A 19,840-nucleotide genomic window follows, 5' to 3' on the forward strand; every position below is an offset into this window, starting at 1 on the left:
AGACGGCGTCCTGCCCCTTCCAGCAACATTATTACAGGACAAAGGTCTGTTTTATAGCTGCTAATGTTACAATGCCGTGATCATCGGCTGCAGGTCCGTTATCTCAGTCACCGCCTGACGCACCGCGCGCTGAGCCCCTGGGCACACAATATACAGTCATTTCATGTAACAATCAAAGTGCCATAAGAAAAAGAATGATTCTGCCGCTCACCCAGCTCGGGGTACAAACCTTCTTTTTTCATTCCCGCTCGGAAACACTTTCGCAGGCGGCAGTAGCGACATTGGTTTCTTTTGTCTTTGTCTACGATGCATTGTCTGCTGAACCTGGGAGGAGAGAGAGGCGTTATCATCCCATGTCGCCGTTCTGCGGTCTTACAGTACAAATACAATACAGCGCTGCATTATAGGACTGAGGCTATATAAATAATAATAATATCCTAGTAAATATATTATTATGATGATCATTAGTGTTAGCATTTAGTTATATGGTCCCACAGCACCGTACAGTGCAATGATACAAGACAGGGAAAACAAAGCAATAAAATAACCTGGTGATCAGCGTACATAGATATATAGAGAGAGCAGTGCAATCATGAGTGTCTGCAGGCCACAGTGAGGCATGGTGGAGGTGCCTTATATTTCAGCAAATGGACATGGGGATTTGGCCAGGATAAATGGTGTCTTCAATGCTGAGAAATATAGGCAAGTACTTATCCATCGTGCAATACCATCAGGGAGGCGTCTGATTGGCTCTAAATTTATTCTGCAGCAGGACAACGACCCCAAACATACGGCCAAAAAAATCCTGGAAGTGATGATATGGCCCCCACAGAGCCTCGATCTCAACATCATGGAGTCTGTCTGGATTTACATGAAGAGACAGAAGGATGTGAGCAGGGCTACATCCACAGGAGGTCTGTGGTTAGTTCTCCAAGATGTTTGGAACAACCTCCCTGCTCAGTTCCTCTAAAAACTGTGTGCAAGTGTACCTAGAAGAATTGATGCTGTTCTGAAGGCAAAGGGTGGTCACACCAAATATTGATTTGATTTAGATTTATCTTCTGTTCATTCAATTTGCATTGTGTTAATTGATCAAAATGAACACCTCTATTTTTAAAAGCGTAGTTACTTTGCAGCATTTTTTCCACACCTATATTACCACAATACTGTTTTGTCACTAGAATGCTCTCTGTATTATTTAGAGCACACTTGAATGCTCTCTGTATTGTTTAGAGCTCACTAGAATGCACAGTGTATTGTTTACTGCTCACCAGAATGCTCTCGGTATTGTTTAGAGCTTACTAGAATGTTCTCTGTATTGTTTAGAGCTCACCCGTATGTTCTCCGCAGTGAACCGTGGTGGGATGGGGCTGGTGACTTTTGTACTTATCTATAGCTCCTTGACATGACAATTTGTAGCATATTCATTGTCACTCGGCTTTTGCTTTGCCTGTTTCCACTGTATATTGCTAGTAACTCGCACTACTAGCTTTTGTTTATGCCCCAGTCTGTGGTGACAATTTCTCCATAATGACCTCACATGAATAAGAATGACAGGAGGGCTATTGTGGAGGGAAGCAAATGGCGCAAGAAAACAGTGTGACGTGTTTATATCGGGCAGAGCTTTTTTGCACCAGCGTTATAAGGAGCTATTAGTGTCTTATTGCTGCACCTGGGGAAACGTCACGTGACCTGGCCAACGTCAGCCGCAGCGAATCAGGCAGAGAATAGGTGTGTAGCGAGGAGTGCAGTAACTATTTCAATGCACTTATTTCTAGGACACAGCTAGGGGTTCCGTTATTAAGACACATAGGGGGAAATTCAAATGTTTGAAAAGTCGGTTGGGTGTCTGTTTTTTCCTGTCTATTAGATAGGAGAAAACAGACTCCCAACTGACTTTTCAAACATTTGAATTCCCCCCACATAATATTATACATCTTCACAGCACTAAGCTACTTCTCGCCTATAGGCTGTATGGCACAGTCACTGGGATAAATTTGGTATAGTTTGCTGCGCTGTGAGTGAAAAAAATGCTGCTCAGGTTGTTTGTTGGTGCTTTCTGGAATTTTTGTTAAACCGAGCGCTTGTGTGTGTTGCTACCTGGTGTTGTATGGAAAATGCTTAATGTAATATAATGTAAATAAAAATAAAAAAACAAAAAACAGCTTTAAAAAATTAGAATAGAAATAAAATTAAAATAAAAGTAAAGATAAAATAAAAAACAATGGGGAAGGGGAGGGAGGGGGGGGGGTAAAGTGCAATGTTTACAGCTCCTTTCAGAGTAATTGGTTGGGAGCTTGGGGACACTTTATCGAAGGGCAAAGTTTTTTAGGGTGTAACTGTCCCTGACTTACCCTATTATTTAAGTGCGAGCGTGGCTGGAGGTTCTTGTATGTGGTGGCAGTAATCAGGCTGGTGGGCGGGCTGGCCTCTCTCCTGCTTGGTAAGCTGTAACTGCCCTCCTTCTTCCTCCTCCTGCTGGCCGCACTTTAGCCGCTACTCCGTCTTCTCCGCCGCAACCAGAAGTTCGGGTCCTTACTTCCGGTATTACGAACGCTGGCGGCGACGGAGTAAGTGTCCTTGCAGTTGCTTCTAATCTTCTCCAACGCGTTTCGAATCCAAATCGGATTCTTTCTCAAGGAGATGTTGAAGTCTTTCCAATCGGAAAGACTTCAACATCTCCTTGAGAAAGAATCCGATTAAATAATAGGGTAAGTCAGGGACAGTTACACCCTAAAAAACTTTGCCCTTCGATAAAGTGTCCCCAAGCTCCCAACCAATTACTATGAAAGGAGCTGTAAACATTGCACTTTACCCCCCCCTCCCTCCCCTTCCCCATTGTTTTTTATTTTATCTTTACGTTTATTTTAATTTTATTTCTATTCTAATTTTTTAAAGCTGTTTTTTGTTTTTTATTTTTATTTTTATTTACATTATATTACATTAAGCATTTTCCATACAACACCAGGTAGCAACACACACAAGCGCTCGGTTTAACAAAAAATCCAGAAAGCACAGTCACTGGGATAATGGGCGACGCACAAGCACACGTTCCCACAGCTGTGGAACTGGGTCTGATGGGAAGTGTATTACCCAGAAACATGAAAGTATATAAAAGGACCAGCGTATACTGGACTGCTATATATGAGATCAGCATGAGACCTGTGTGAAAGTGCGGCCCATCCTAGAACGATGCAGAAGCTGCCAGCTGTCCTCCATTCTCAGCTGGAGATGTGTAGTTGGAAAACGTTGCCCCTGGGTTTTACTGATGACCTTGGCTCGGTCCCTGGTCTTGGTTCTCAGTAACTGCACTTATTCCTACTACGGCTAAGAGTATTTAAAGGAGATAAAACACAAACCCTATTGATAGCACAACTTGGGGGCTGTCAGATGGTGACCCATTGTGATAGTAATAGGGTGAGACATTTGATGTGGTAAGCTATTTATACGGAATAGTTGTGTATAGGGAGGCTGAGGCGCTATGTAGTAACCCAACGTGTCCCAGGACTTTTACCATGCAGAAGTGGGTCAGGCATGGTCAGAACTACGAGGAGATCTATTACGGTATCTGGATGATAGATCTGCACTGACTAAATAGACAGTCAATAGGTCGACACCATACGGTCAACATGGTGAAAAGGTCGACAGGTAAAAGGTAAACAGACATATGGGGGTAAATTTACTAAGGTGTGAGATTTTTAGAACTGGTGATGTTGCCCATGGCAACCAATCAGATTCTACTTACCATTTATCTAGCTGCTTCTAGCAGATAATAGATATAATCTGATTGGTTGCTATGGGCAACATCACCAGTTCTAAAAAATCTCCCACCTTAGTAAATTTACCCCATGGTCAACACAATTTTTTCGGGGGTTTCACATATTTTTCAACTTTTGCTTGCTTTACCATCCACGTGGACTACGAATGGGAATAGTAACCTGTGCCGAGCGCAGCTGTAGTGGGGCGAGGCACCTTGCCCGAAGCGAGCCCGCAAGGGTCTACATTTGCTATAATTGTGGTCTCATATCATGAAACATAGAAAATGACACCAAAAAGCCTTCTAAAACGTGGTGACCTTTTCTGTGTTGACCATTTCAAGGTTGACATTTTCGACACTGTCGACCTTTTCTAATGTCAAATGAGCATGCTGGTCCTGGTGTCGTACACTCATTCTGAATCACCACTATTCTCTCACATAAAATTGTTTTGTGCTGGTCCTGGTGTCTCAAACTCACACTGTATCACCATTATTCCCTCACACATTGGTGGTCATTCCGAGTTGTTCGCTCTGTAATTTTCTTCGCATCGCAACGATTTTCCGCTAATTGCGCATGCGCAATGTTCGCACTGCGACTGCGCCAAGTAAATTTGCTATGAAGATTGGTATTTTACTCACGGCATTACGAGGTTTTTTCTTCGTTCTGGAGATCGGAGTGTGATTGACAGGAAGTGGGTGTTTCTGGGCGGAAACTGGCCGTTTTATGGGAGTGTGTGAAAAAACGCTACCGTTTCTGGGAAAAACGCGGGAGTGGCTGGAGAAACGGAGGAGTGTCTGGGCGAACGCTGGGTGTGTTTGTGACGTCAAACCAGGAACGACAAGCACTGAACTGATCGCACTGGAAGAGTAAGTCTCGAGCTACTCAGAAACTGCACAGAAAAGTCTTTTCGCAATATTGCGAATCTTTCGTTCGCAATTTTGATAAACTAAGATTCACTCCCAGTAGGCGGCGGCTTAGCGTGTGCAATGCTGCTAAAAGCAGCTTGCGAGCGAACAACTCGGAATGAGGGCCATTGTTCTGCGCTGGTCTGGTGACGTACACTCATTCTGTATCACCATTATTCCCTCACACATTGTTCTGCGCTGGTCTGGTGTCGTACACTCATTCTGTATCACCATTATTCTCTCACATAAAATTGTTTTGTGCTAGTCCTGGTGTCTTACACTCAAACTAGATCACCATCATTCCCTCAAACAAACTGTTCTGTGCTGGACCTGGTGTTTCAGTCTCACACTGTATCACCATTATTCCCTCACACAAACATTGGCCCTCATTCCGAGTTGTTCGCTCGCTAGCTGCTTTTAGCAGCAGTGCACACGTTAGGCCGCCGCCCTCTGGGAGTGTATCTTAGCTTAGCAGAAGTGCGAACGAAAGGTTAGCAGAACTGCTCTTAAAGATTTTCATGCAGTTTCTGAGCAGCTCCAGACCTACTCCTAGCTTGCGATCACCTCAGTCAGTTTAGTTCCTGTTTTAACGTCACAAACACGCCCTGCGTTCGGCCAGCCACTCCCCCGTTTCCCCAGGCACGCCTGCGTTTTCACCTGACACGCCTGCGTTTTTTAGCACACTCCCGGAAAATGCTCAGTTACCACCCAGAAACACCCACTTCCTGTCAATCACTCACCGATCAACAGAGCGACTGAAAAGCGTTGCACGCCCCTGTGTAAAATTGCATAGTTTTGTGTGAAATTACTTGGCACGTGCGCCCTGCGGCCCATACGCATGCGCAGAACAGACGATTTTTAGCCTGATCGCTATGCTGCGAAAAACGTCAGCGAGCGATCAAGTCGGAATGAGGGCCATTGTTCCATGCTGCCCTGGTGTCTCTCACTCACACTGTATCACCATTGTTCCTTCACACAAACACTGTTCAGTGCTGCCCTGGTGTCTCACGCTCGACTGTATCACCATTTTTCCCTTACGCAAACACTATTCTGTGCTGGTCCTCCTGATGTCTCACACTCACACTGTATCACCATTATTTTCTCATACAAACATTGTTCCATGCTAGTCCTGGTGTATCACACTGTCACTGTTATTCCCTCACACATTGGGGTCATTCCGAACTGATCGCACGCTAGCTATTTTTTGCAGTGCTGCGATCAGGTCAAAACTCGGCAAAACTGCGCATGCGTATGCACCGCAATGCACAGGCACATCGTACGGATGCAGAGTGGAACGGTGCTGGGCGATGGATTTAACAAAGAATCCATTTGCACAGCCGATCGCAAGAAAATTGACAGGAACAGGGCGTTTATGGGTGTCAACTGACCGTTTTCAGGGAGTGGTTGGAAAAACGCAGGCGTGTCCAAGCATTTGCAGGGCGGGTGTATGACGTCAATTCCGGGACCGGACAGGCTGAAGTGATCGCAGCGGCTGAGTAAGTCCAGACCTACTCAGAAACTGCACAAACTGTTTTTGTACCGCTCGGCTGCACATGCGATCGCACACTTGCAAAGCGAAAATACACTCCCCCATAGGCGGCGACTATCTGATTGCAGCGCTACAAAAACTAACTAGCGAGCGATCAACTTGTAACGACCCCCATTGTTCTGTGCTGGTCCTATCACCATTACACCCTCACACAAACACTGTTCCGTGATGCCGTGATGTCTCACACTCGTACTGTAGCACCATTATTCTCTGACACAAACACTGATCCATGCTGGACCTGGTGTCTCACACTGTATCACCATTTTTCTCTCACACATTGGTGGTCATTCCGAGTTGTTCGCTCGTTGACGATTTTCACTATGCTGCGAGTTGTTGCTAACTGCGCATGCGCATGGTACGCAGAGCGCATGCACTAAGTTATTTTACACAAAACAGTAGATTTGCTGGTGTTCGAACGACGATTTTCAGTCGCACTGCTGATCGGTGAATGATTGACAGGAAAGGGGCGTTTCTGGGTGGTAACTGAGCGTTTTCCGGGAGTGTGCTAAATAAAACGCAGGCATGTCAGGGAAAAACGCGGGAGTGTCTGGAGAAACGGGGAAACGGGGGAGTGGCTGGCCGAACGCAGGGCGTGTTTGTGACGTCAAACCAGGAACTAAACGGACTGGGCTGATCGCAATCTAGGAGTAGGTCTGGAGCTACTCAGAAACTGCAAAGAATTATTTAGTAGCAAATCTGCTAATCTTTCGTTCGCTATTCTGCTAAGCTAAGATACACTCCCAGAGGGCGGCGGCCTAGCGTGTGCACTGCTGCTAAAAGCAGCTAGCGAGCGAACAACTCAGAATGAGGGCCAATGTCTAGTCCTGAGGTCTCACACTGTATCACCATTATTCCTCACACATTGGTGGTCATTCCGAGTTGTTCGCTCGTTACCGATTTTAGCTATGCTGCGATTTGTTGCTAACTGCGCATGCGCTAAGTTATTTTACACAAAACTTAGTAGATTTGCTGGTGTTCGAACGACTATTTTCAGTCACACTGCTGAACGGTGAATGATTGACAGGAAAGGGGCGTTTCTGGGTGGTAACTGAGCGTTTTCCGGGAGTGTGCTAAAAAACGAGTTTTATGGTAAGAACTTACCCTTGTTAAAACTCTTTCTGCGAGGTACACTGGGCTCCACAAGTCTGGACAATGGAGGTGTAGAGTAGGATCTTGATCCGATGCACCAACAGGCTCAAAGCTTTGACTGTTCCCAGAATGCACAGCGCCGCCTCCTATATCACCCCGCCTCCCAGCACAGGAGCTCAGTTTAGTTAACCAGCCCAATGCAGTAGCAGGAAAAGAGACGACAACAGTTAGTAGCCACATACACCACACTCTCACGACAAGAGAAGTGTCAGCGGCTAATGCCATACCAACCCAAAGAAGCTAAGTGCGTCAGGGTGGGCGCCTTGTGGAGCCCAGTGTACCTCGCAGAAAGAGATTTAACAAGGGTAAGTTCTTACCATAAAACTCGTTTTCTGCTGCGGGATACACTGGGCTCCACAAGTTTGGACAATGGGGATGTCCTAAAGCGGTTCCTTATGGGAGGGGACGCACTGTAGCTGGCACAAGAACCCGGCGTCCAAAGGAAGCATCCTGGGAAGCGGCAGTATCGAAGGCATAGAACCTTATGAACGTGTTCCCGGAGGACCACGTAGCCGCCTTGCACAATTGATCAAGGGTCGCACCACGTTCGGCCGCCCAAGAAGGTCCAACAGACCGAGTAGAATGGGCCGTAATATGAACAGGAGCTGACAGACCAGCCTTCACATAAGCATGCTCAATCACCATTCTAATCCACCTGGCCAGGGTCTGCCACGTTTGTGAAATCCAAACAAAACAAAGAGAGAATCAGACTTTCGAATAGAAGCAGTTCTCTTCACATAGATACGGAGAGCCCGTACCACATCCAAAGACCGCTCTTTGGGAGACAAATCAGGAGAGACAAAAGCTGGAACCACACTCTCCTTATTAAGGTGGAAACGAAGAAACCACCTTAGGTAAATATCCGGGATGAGTCCTAAGAACCGCCCGGTCACGGTGAAAAATCAGATATGGGGAATTACAAGACAAGGCACCCAAATCCGACACTCTTCTAGCAGAGGCAATAGCCAGCAAGAACACCACCTTAAGGGAAAGCCACTTAAGGTCAGCTGAACCAAGAGGTTCAAATGGAGGCTCCTGCAACGCCTCCAAAACCACCGACAAATCCCAAGGAGCCACAGGCGGGACATAGGGAGGTTGGATACGCAACACACCCTGAGTGAAAGTATGAACATCAGGTAAAGTCGCAATTTTTCTCTGAAACCACACCGACAAGGGAGAAATATGAACCTTGAGGGAGGCCAGACGCAGGCCTAAATCTAGGCCCTGCTGTAGAAAAGCCAAAAGTTTGGCTGTACTAAACTTGGAAGCGTCATAATGGTTAGATGCGCACCAAACAAAGTAGGAATGCCAGACCCGATGGTAAATCCGAAAAGAGGCCGGTTTCCGGGCCCGCAACATAGTTTTAATGACCTCTTCAGAAAAACCCTTAGCTCTTAAGACGGAAGCTTCAAGAGCCACACCGTCAAAGACAGCCGGGCTAGGTCCTGGTAGACACAGGGGCCCTGAACAAGGAGGTCTGGGCGTTGTGGAAGTAGAAATGGACGCTCTGACGATAGCCCTTGCAGGTCTGAGAACCAGTGCCGTCTGGGCCACGCCGTAGCTATGAGAAGCAGATTTCCTTTTTCTTGCTTAAACTTCCGAATTACCCTGGGCAGGAGTGACAACGGAGGGAACACGTACGGCAGCCGAAACCTCCACGGCACTGCCAGCGCATCCACGAATGCTGCTTGAGGATCCCTTGTCCTTGCTCTGAAGACCGGAACCTTGTGATTGTGTCGAGACGCCATCAGATCCACATCTGGAAGACCCCACCTTTACACGAGGAGTTGAAACACTTCTGGATGGAGACCCCACTCGCCGGCATGCACGTCCTGACGACTGAGAAAGTCCGCTTCCCATTTCAGGACTCCCGGAATGAATATTGCCGATATTGCCGGTAGATGGCGTTCTGCCCAACGTAGAATCCGTGAGGCTTCCTTCATTGCCAAACGGCTTTGAGTGCCGCCTTGATGATTTATGTAAGCCACTGTGTTGGCGTTGTCCGACTGTACTTGAACAGGACGGTTCTGAATCAAATGCTGGGCTAGGTTCAATGCATTGAAGACCGCCCGCAATTCAAGAATGTTGATCGAGAGGAAAGATTCCTCCTTGGTCCACCGACCCTGCAAGGAGTGCTGCTCCAGCACTGCGCCCCAACCTCTTAGACTGGTATCTGTCGTCAACAGGACCCAGTTGGATATCCAGAAGGGACGGCCTCTGCACAATTGTCGGTCCTGGAGCCACCAGAGCAGCGACAGACGGACCTCCGGAGTCAAAGAGATCATTTGAGACCTGATCCGGTGAGGCAGGCCGTCCCACTTGGCTAGAATCAGCTTCTGGAGGGGGCGAGAATGGAATTGAGCATACTCCGCCATGTCGAATGCTGATACCATTAGGCCCAGCACCTGCATTGCTGAATGTATCGACACTTGCGGACGAGAAAGGAAGCAACGAATCCTGTCCTGAAGTTTCAGGACTTTGTCCTGAGACAAGAACAACTTCTGGTTGTGAGTGTCCAACAGCACTCCCAGATGCACCATGCTCTGAGCAGGGACCAGGGAGGATTTCTTCCAGTTGATGAGCCACCCATGGGCTTGTAGAAACCGGACCGTCATATCCAGATGACGCAGGAGAAGATCTGGGGAATTTGCCAGGATTAACAAGTCATCCAGATACGGAAGTATCCTGACCCCTTGACGGCGGAGTACCACCGTCATCACCGCCATAACTTTGGTGAAGACTCGCGGAGCCATTGTTAAACCAAAAGGTAACGCCCGAAACTGGTAATGGAGGTTGCCAATAACGAACCTCAGGTATTGTTGATGTGACACTGCTATAGGAATATGCAGGTAAGCATCCTGTATGTCCAGGGAGACCATGTAGTCCCCAGGTTCCAATGCCAGAACTATGGGTATCCATACGGAACTTGGAAACCTTCACAAACTTGTTCAGTGCCTTGAGGTTGAGAATGGGCCGGTAGGACCCATTCGGTTTCGGGACTAGAAACAGCAGAGAATAGTACCCCCGGCCCCTCTGAGCAAGAGGCACCTGTACTACGACTCCTGTATCCAGGAGGGTCTGTACCACCGAATGCAGAGTGTTTGCCTTTGTCTGGTCCGACGGGACGTCTGTCTGGCAAAATCGATGAGGGGGTCGGTTTTTGAAGGCTATGGCGTAACCTCGAGTGACGACTTCCCGTACCATGGCATCTGAAGTGGTCTTTAACCATTCCTGGGTATACCCTAGAAGCCGGCCCCCCACCCTGGGATCCCCCAGGGGGAGGCCCGCCCCGTCATGCGGCAGGCTTATCGGTCTTGGCTGCTGGCTGACGGGCAGCCCAGGCTCTTTTGGGCTTCGGCTTACCAGGTTTGGAAGTGCAGGCCTGCTTATGGTACACCTGACCTTTTGCTTTACCTGAAGGACGAAAGGGGCGAAAGGACGTGCCTTTGGCCTTCGACACAGAAGGAGCTGTATTAGGCAGACAGGTAGTTTTGGCAGTAGCCAAGTCAGCCACTATCTTATTTAAGTCCTCCCCAAACAGAATATCCCCCTTGAAAGTGAGTACCTCCAGGGTTTTTCTAGAGTCCAGATCCACAGACCAGGATCTCAGCCACAATATCCTGCTAGCCAGGACTGACGTAGTAGAGGCCTTGGCTGCTAGGATACCAGCATCAGAAGCTGCCTCTTTAATATAGCTGTGACAATATATGACAAGCATTGTCTAGCATAGTCAGAGGAGATTTCAGCTTCTAACTCCAAGGCCCACGCTTCAATAGCCTCTGCCGCCCATGTAGCTGCAATAGTGGGCCTTTGTGCAGCACCCGTGAGGGTGTAAATCGATTTTAGACAACCCTCGACACGTTTATCCGTAGGCTCTTTTAGATACGTGACGGTAGTGGCAGGTAGAGCTGAGGAAACCACCATCCTAGCCACATGTGAGTCTACTGGAGGAGGCGTTTCCCAATTCTTAGACAGCTCTGGCGCGAGGGGATAGCGAGCCAGCATCTTCTTTTGAGGCACAAACTTCGTACCCGGGCTTTGCCAGGTTTCCTGACGTATATCCACTAGGTGGTCAGAGTGAGGTTAAACTTGTTTAACCACCTTCTGACGCTTGAACCTATCTGGTTTCTTAGGAGTAACGGATGGCTCGGGATCATCCGTAATCTGCAGAATTAACTTAATAGCCTCCAAAAGATCAGGAACATCCACATGTGAACTACCCCCCCCATCAGCCGTATCTGAGTCAGAACCTGTGGGGTTAGTGTATGTGCTGTCTTCATCAGACGAGGTGTCAGTGACAGCAGTGGATTGTGAGGAGACGAGCGTTCGCTTAGAGGACCTCTTGGACTTAGGCGAAAGATGGTCAGACTTTTTAGTAGTCAGGGACTGGTTCAACTTCTTTAATTGAGCAGATAAATCGTCCGCCCACGGCGGGTTAGCTGCAGGGACCACATACGGTTGTACCGGCATTGGGGGTCCCATAGGGGGTGTTAGTTTATGAACTAGCATATGCAGAAGCGTGGAAAAAGCGGCCCACGGAGGGTCAGTATGTGCCTCTGTTGCTACAGTCCCACTGGGGGGCAAGGAGCCCCCAGAACCAGAGCCCACAGCTGCTATATTCTCCCCATATGTGCCTGTGGCTTCAGCAACACCAGCAGTGTGTTCCGCCCCAGAACCGTTACCCTCAGAAGCAGACATTATATAACTTGCAGTATGAGGTAACACAGTACAATTATTAGCAGCACTATATCCCTAAACCCAAACCCCTGCGCAGTGTAGTCAGCACCAGCAGAGATAAAATAAGATTTTACTCACCGGTAAATCTATTTCTCGTAGTCCGTAGTGGATGCTGGGGACTCCGTAAGGACCATGGGGATTAGCGGCTCCGCAGGAGACTGGGCACAACTAAAGAAAGCTTTAGGACTACCTGGTGTGCACTGGCTCCTCCCCCTAAGACCCTCCTCCAGACCTCAGTTAGGATACTGTGCCCGGAAGAGCTGACACAATAAGGAAGGATTTTGAATCCCTGGTAAGACTCATACCAGCCACACCAATCACACCGTATAACTCGTGATACTATACCCAGTTAACAGTATGATAACAACTGAGCCTCTCAACAGATGGCTCAACAATAACCCTTTAGTTAGGCAATAACTATATACAAGTATTGCAGACAATCCGCACTTGGGATGGGCGCCCAGCATCCACTACGGACTACGAGAAATAGATTTACCGGTGAGTAAAATCTTATTTTCTCTAACGTCCTAAGTGGATGCTGGGGACTCCGTAAGGACCATGGGGATTATACCAAAGCTCCCAAACGGGCGGGAGAGTGCGGATGACTCTGCAGCACCGAATGAGCAAACTCTAGGTCCTCCTCAGCCAGGGTATCAAACTTGTAAACTCTTGCAAGAGTATTTGACCCCGACCAAGTAACAGCCCGGCAAATTTGTAAAGCCGAGACCCCTCGGGCAGCCGCCCAAGAAGAGCCCACTTTCCTCGTGGAATGGGCTTTTACAGATTTAGGGTGCGGCAGTCCAGCCGCAGAATGTGCAAGTTGAATCGTGCTACAGATCCAGCAAGCAATAGTCTGCTTAGAAGCAGGAGCACCCAGCTTGTTGGGTGCATACAGGATAAATAGCGAGTCAGTCTTTCTGACTCCAGCCGTCCTGGAAACATATATTTTTCAGGGCCCTGACTACGTCCAGAAACTTGGAATCCTCCAAGTCCCAAGTAGCCGCAGGCACCACAATAGGTTGGTTCACATGAAAAACTGATACCACCTTAGGAAGGAATTGGGAACGAGTCCTCAATTCCGCCTTATCCATATAAAATACAGATAAGGGCTTTTGCATGACAAAGCCGCCAATTCTGATACACGCCTGGCCGACGCCAAGGGCCACAGCATGACCACTTTCCACGTGAGGTATTGTAGCTCCACGGATTTAAGTGGCTCAACTCAATGCGACTTCAGGAAATCCAACACTACGTTGAGATTCCACGGTGCCACTGGAGGCACAAACGGGGGCTGACTATGCAGCACTCCCTTAACAAAAGTCTGAACTTCAGGCAGTGAAGCCAGTTCTATTTTGGAAGAAAATCGATAGAGCCGAAATCTGGACCTTAATGGAACCCAATTTTAGGCCCATAGTCACCTCTGACTTGTAGGAAGTGCAGAAATCGACCTAGCTGAAATTCCTCCTTTTGGGGCCTTACTGGCCTCACAGCACACAACATATTTCCGCCATATGCGGTGATAATGGTTTGCGTTCACTTCTTTCCTAGCTTTAAATAGCGTAGGGATAACTTCCTCCGGAATGCCCTCTTCCTTCAGGATCCGGCGTTCAACCGCCATGCCGTCAAACGCAGCCGCGGTACGTCTTGGAACAGACAGGCCCCCCCTGCTGCAGCAGGTCCTGTCTGAGCGGCAGAGGCCATGGGTCCTCTGAGATCATTTCTTGGAGTTCTGGGTACCAAGCTCTTCTTGGCCAACCCGGAACAATGAGTATAGTTCTAACTCCTCTCCTTCTTATTATTCTCATTACCCTGGGTATGAGAGGCAGAGAAGGGAACACATACACCGACTGGTACACCCACGGTGTTACCAGAGCGTCCACAGCTATCGCCTGAGGGTCCCTTGACCTGGCGCAATATCTTTGTAGCTTTTTGTTGAGGCGGGACGCCATCATGTCCACCTGTGGCCTTTCCCAACGGTGTACAATCATTTGGAAGACTTCTGGATGAAGTCCCCACTCTCCCGGGTGGAGGTCGTGTCTGCTGAGAAAGTCTGCTTCTCAGTTGTCCACTCTGGGAATGAACACTGCTGACAGTGCTAACACATGATTTTCCGCCCAGCGGAGAATCCTTGTGGCTTCTGCCATCGCCATCCTGCTTCTTGTGCCGCCCTGTCGGTTTCCCTGAGCGACCGCCGTGATGTTGTCTGACTGGATCAGCATCGGCCGGTGTTGAAGCAGGGGTTTTGCCTGACTTAGGGCATTGTAAATGGCCCATAGTTCCAGAACATTTATGTGTAGGGAAGTCTCCTGACTTTTCCATAGGCCTTGGAAGTTTCTTCCCTGTGTGACTGCCCCCCAGCCTTGAAGGCTGGCATCCGTGGTCACCAGGACCCAGTCCTGTATGCCGAATCATGCGGCCCCCTAGAAGATGAGCACTCTGCAGTCACCACCACAGCGACACCCTGGCCCTTGGAGACAGGGTTATCCGCCGATGCATCTGAAGATGCGACCCGGACCACTTGTCCAACAGATCCCACTGGAAGATCCTTGCATGGGACCTGGCGAATGGAATTTCTTCGTAAGAAGCTACCATCTTTCCCAAGGCTCGCGTGCATTGATGCACCGACACCTGTATTTGTATTAGGAGGTCTCCGTCTAGAGACGCCAACTCCTTGGACTTCTCCTCCGGGAGAAACCCTTTTTATCCTGTTCTGTGTCCAGAACCATACCCAGGAACAGTAGACGCGTCGTAGGAACCAGCTGCGACTTTGTAATATTCAGAATCCAGCCGTGCTGTTGTAGCACTTCCCGAGATAGTGCTACTCCGACGAACAACTGCTCCCTGGACCTCGCCTTTATAAGGAGATCGTCCAAGTACGGGATAAGTACTTCGGCCATTACCTTGGTAAATACCCTCGGTGCCGGGGACAGACCAACGGCAACGTCTGGAATTGGTAATGACAATCCTGTACCACAATTTTGAGGTACACCTGGTGAAGAGGGTAAATAGAGACATGCAGGTAAGCATCCTTGATGTCCAGTGATACCCTGAAATTCTCCAGACTTGCAATAATCGCCCTGAGCGATTCCATTTTGAACTTGAACCTTCGTATATAAGTGTTCAAGGATTTCAATTTTAGAATGGGTCTCACCGAACCGTCTGGTTTCGGTACCACAACATTTTGGAATAGTAACCCCGGCCTTGTTGAAGGAGGGGTACCTTGATTTCACCTGCTGGAAGTACAGCTTGTGAATTGCCGCCAGTACTACCTTTCTCCGAGGGCAGCAGGCAAGGCTGATGTGAGGTAACGGCGAGGGGGAGTCGCCTCGAACTCCAGCCTGTATCCCTGTGATACTACTTGCAGAACTAGGGATCCACCTGTGGGCAAGCCCACTGGTCCCTGAAGTTCCCGAGACGCGACCCCACTGCACCTGTCTCCACCTGTGGAGCCCCAGCGTCATGCGGTGGACTCAGAGGAAGCGAGGGAAGATTTTTGATCCTGGGAACTGGCTGCCTGGAGCAGCTTTTTCCTTCTTCCCTTGTCTCTGTGCAGAAAGGAAGCGCCTTTGACCCGCTTGCTTTTCTGAAGCCGAAAGGACTGTACCTGAAAATACGGTGCTTTCTTAGGCTTTTGTGAGGAAACCTGAGGTAAAAAATTTTCTTCCCAGCTGTTGCTGTGGATACAAGGTCCCAGAGACCATCCCCAAACAATTCCTCACCCTTATAAGGCAGAATCTCTATGTGCCTTTTAAAGGCAGCATCACCTGTCCACTGCCGGGTTTCTAATACCCTCCTGGCAGAATGGACATTGCATTAATTCTGGATGCCAGCCGGTAAATATCCCTCTGTGCATCCTTCCTATATAAGACGACGTCTTTAAAATGCTCTATGTTAGCAAAATATTATCCCTGTCTAGGGTATTAATATCATCTGACAGGGTATCAGACCACGCTGCAGCAGCACTATTTTGCTGAGGCAATTGCAGGTCTCAGTATAGAACCTGAGTGTGTGTATATACAGACTTCAGGATAGCCTCCTGCTTTTTATCAGCAGGCTCCTTCAAGGTGGCCGTATCCTAAGACGGCAGTGCCACCTTTTTTGACAAACGTGTGAGCGCCTTATCCACCCTAGGGGATATCTCCCAGCGTGACCTATCCTCTGGCGGGAAAGAGTACGCCATCAGTAACTGTTTAGAAATTACCAGTTTCTTATCGGGGGAACCCACGCTTCTTTACACCCTTCATTCATTCATCTGATGGGGGAACAAAACACTGGCTGCTTTTTCTCCCCAAAAATAAAACCCCTTTTATGTGGTACTTGGGTTCATGTCAGAAATGCGTAACACATTTTTCATTGCCGAGATCATGTAACGGATGTTCCTAGTGGATTGTGTATATGTCTCAACCTCGTCGACACTGGAGTCAGACTCCGTGTCGACATCTGTGTCTGCCATCTGAGGTAACGGGCGTTTTTTGAGCCCCTGATGGCCTTTGAGACGCCTGGGCAGGCGCGGGCTGAGAAGCCGGCTGTCCCACAGCTGCTAGGTCATCCAGCCTTTTATGTAAGGAGTTGACATTGTCGGTTAATACCTTCCACCTATCCATCCACTCTGGTGTCGGCCCCACAGGGGGCGACATCCCATTTATCGGCCTCTGCTCCGCCTCCACGTAACCTTCCTCATCCAACATGTCGACACAGCCGTACCGACACACCGCACACACAGAGGGAATGCTCTGACTGAGGACAGGACCCCACAAAGTCCTTTGGGGGGACAGAGAGAGAGTATGCCAGCACACACCAGAGCGCTATATAATGCAGGGATTAACACTATAACTGAGTGATTTTTCCCCCAATAGCTGCTTGTATACATATATTGCGCCTAAATTTAGTGCCCCCCCCCCTCTCTTTTTAACCCTTTGAGCCTGAAAACTACAGGGGAGAGCCTGGGGAGCTGTCTTCCAGCTACACTGTGAAGAAAAAATGGCGCCAGTGTGCTGAGGGAGATGGCCCCGCCCCTTTTTCGGCGGACTTTCTCACGCTTTTTCTGGAATACTGGCAGGGGTAATTTTACATCTATATAGCCTCTAGGACTATATATGATGTAGATTTGCCAGCCAAGGTGTCATATATTGCCCTCAGGGTGCCCCCCCCCAGCGCCCTGCACCCATCAGTGACCGGAGTGTGAGGTGTACATGAGGAGCAATGGCGCACAGCTGCAGTGCTGTGCGCTACCTTGGTGAAGACCGAAGTCTTCTGCCGCCGATTTTCCGGACCTCTTCTTGCTTCTGGCTCTGTAAGGGGGACGGCGGCGCGGCTCCGGGAACGAACACCAAGGTCGGGTCCTGCGGTCGATCCCTCTGGAGCTAATGGTGTCCAGTAGCCTAAGAAGCCCAAACTACCACCTGTTAGGTAGGTTCGCTTCTTCTCCCCTTAGTCCCTCGCTGCAGTGAGTCTGTTGCCAGCAGATCTCACTGTAAAATAAAAAACCTAAATATACTTTCTTTCTAGGAGCTCAGGAGAGCCCCTAGTGTGCATCCAGCTCAGCCGGGCACAAGAATCTAACTGAGGTCTGGAGGATGGTCTTAGTGGGAGGAGCCAGTGCACACCAGGTAGTCCTAAAGCTTTCTTTAGTTGTGCCCAGTCTCCTGCGGAGCCGCTAATCCCCATGGTCCTTACGGAGTCCCCAGCATCCACTTAGGACGTTAGAGAAAGGATAGATATGGTGACTAAATCACAGAGAAAAATACGTAATACAGTATATCTTTGTGAAAATCCTATATTAAATAACACCTGACGCACCAAGCCCCCTCAGGTTATAGAATATAGGGATAGCAAGTTGAGTGAAAGACACGAGATGGACAACACTCAGCTATCAATGCACACACAAATATTCAGTTTGTACAATGCAGAGGTTATTACAGACAATAATACTGCACTGGACTAGCTTACACAGCTATATAGTCAATAGATATAACACTACACAGTAAGAAACTGGATGTATATCACAGGGTAATTGTACTATAAACCCCTGACTAAATGCACTCTTTCTTACTAACACTGACTAAAAATAAGAATTTACTCACCGGTAATTCTATTTCTCGCAGTCCGTAGTGGATGCTGGGAACTCCGTAAGGACCATGGGGAATAGACGGGCTCCGCAGGAGACTGGGCACTCTAAAAGAAAGATTAGGTACTATCTGGTGTGCACTGGCTCCTCCCTCTATGCCCCTCCTCCAGACCTCAGTTAAGGAAACTGTGCCCGGAAGAGCTGACACAACAAGGAAAGGATTTGGAATCCAGGGTAAGACTCATACCAGCCACACCAATCACACCGTACAACTTGTGATAACCATACCCAGTTAACAGTATGAACAACAACTGAGCCTCAGTAACAGATGGCTCATAACAATAACCCTTTAGTTAAGCAATAACTATATACATGTATTGCAGAGAGTCCGCACTTGGGACGGGCACCCAGCATCCACTACGGACTACGAGAAATAGAATTACCGGTGAGTAAATTCTTATTTTCTCTGACGTCCTAGTGGATGCTGGGAACTCCGTAAGGACCATGGGGATTATACCAAAGCTCCCAAACGGGCGGGAGAGTGCGGATGACTCTGCAGCACCGCATGAGCAAACTCAAGGTCCTCCTCAGCCAGGGTATCAAACTTGTAGAACTTAGCAAACTTGTTTGACCCCGACCAAGTAGCAGCTCGGCAAAGCTGTAAAGCCGAGACCCCTCGGGCAGCCGCCCAAGAAGAGCCCACCTTCCTTGTGGAATGGGCTTTCACCATTTTGGATGCGGCAAGCCAGCCGCAGAGTGAACCAGCTGAATCGTGCTATAGATCCAGCGAACAATAGTCTGCTTCGAAGCAGGAGCGCCAACCTTGTTGGCTGCATACAGAATAAACAGCGAGTCAGACTTTCTGACTCCCGCCTTTCTGGAAACATAAATTTTCAAAGCCCGGACTACGTCCAGCAACTTGGAATCCTCCAAGTCCCTAGTAGCCGCAGGCACCACAATAGGCTGGTTCAAATGAAACGATGATACCACCCTAGAAAGAAATTGGGGACGAGTCCTCAATTCTGCCCTGTCCATATGGAAGATCAAATAAGGGTTTTAACAGGACAAAACCGCCAATACTGACACACGCCTAGCCGAAGCTAAGGCCAATAGCATGACCACTTTCCACATGAGATATTTTAGCTCCATGGTCTTAAGTGGCTCAAACCAGTGGGATTTCAGGAAATCCAACACAACGTTAAGATCCCAAGGTGCCACCGGTGGCACAAAAGGAGGCTGAATATGCAGCACCCCCGGAACAACGTCTGAACTTCAGGCAGTGAAGCCAGTTCATTTTTAGAGAAAATGTATAGCGCCGAAATCTTGACCTTTATGGATCCTAATTTTAGGCCCATAGTCACTCCTGACTGTAGGAAGTGCAGGAATCGACCCCGCTGGAATTCCTCTGTAGGGCCTTCCCGGCCTCACACCAAGCAACCTATTTTCGCCATATACAGTGAAAAAGTCTTGCTGTCACGTCTTTCCTAGCCTTTATCAGCGTAGGAATAACTGCATCCAGAATGCCCTTTTCCGCTAGGATCCGGCGTTCAACCGCCATGCCGTCAAATGCAGCCGCGGTAAATTTTGGAACAGACAGGGCCCCTGTTGCAACATGTCCTGTCTGAGAGGCAGAAGCCCTGAGTCCTCTGAGAGCATTTCCTGCAGCTCCGGGTAC

At 48.6% G+C, this 19,840-nt stretch overlaps 1 protein-coding gene across 2 annotated transcripts in view; it reads right to left on the reverse strand.

Annotated features, from left to right (window-relative positions):
- The window catches only part of LOC134969625 (hepatocyte nuclear factor 4-beta-like), a 188,726-nt gene that overhangs the window by 98,196 nt on the left and 70,690 nt on the right, over window positions 1-19,840 (reverse strand). The window contains exon 3 of one of the 2 annotated variants that reach the window (XM_063945694.1): window positions 212-324. In XM_063945694.1, coding sequence (XP_063801764.1) covers window positions 212-324 — 113 coding nt within the window. The remainder of the gene's footprint in view (window positions 1-211; window positions 325-19,840) is intronic. The other variant, XM_063945695.1, reaches the window with a different exon arrangement.

This window comes from Pseudophryne corroboree, chromosome 11, assembly GCF_028390025.1.
Source record: "Pseudophryne corroboree isolate aPseCor3 chromosome 11, aPseCor3.hap2, whole genome shotgun sequence".
In the NCBI taxonomy this organism is placed as follows: domain Eukaryota; kingdom Metazoa; phylum Chordata; class Amphibia; order Anura; family Myobatrachidae; genus Pseudophryne; species Pseudophryne corroboree.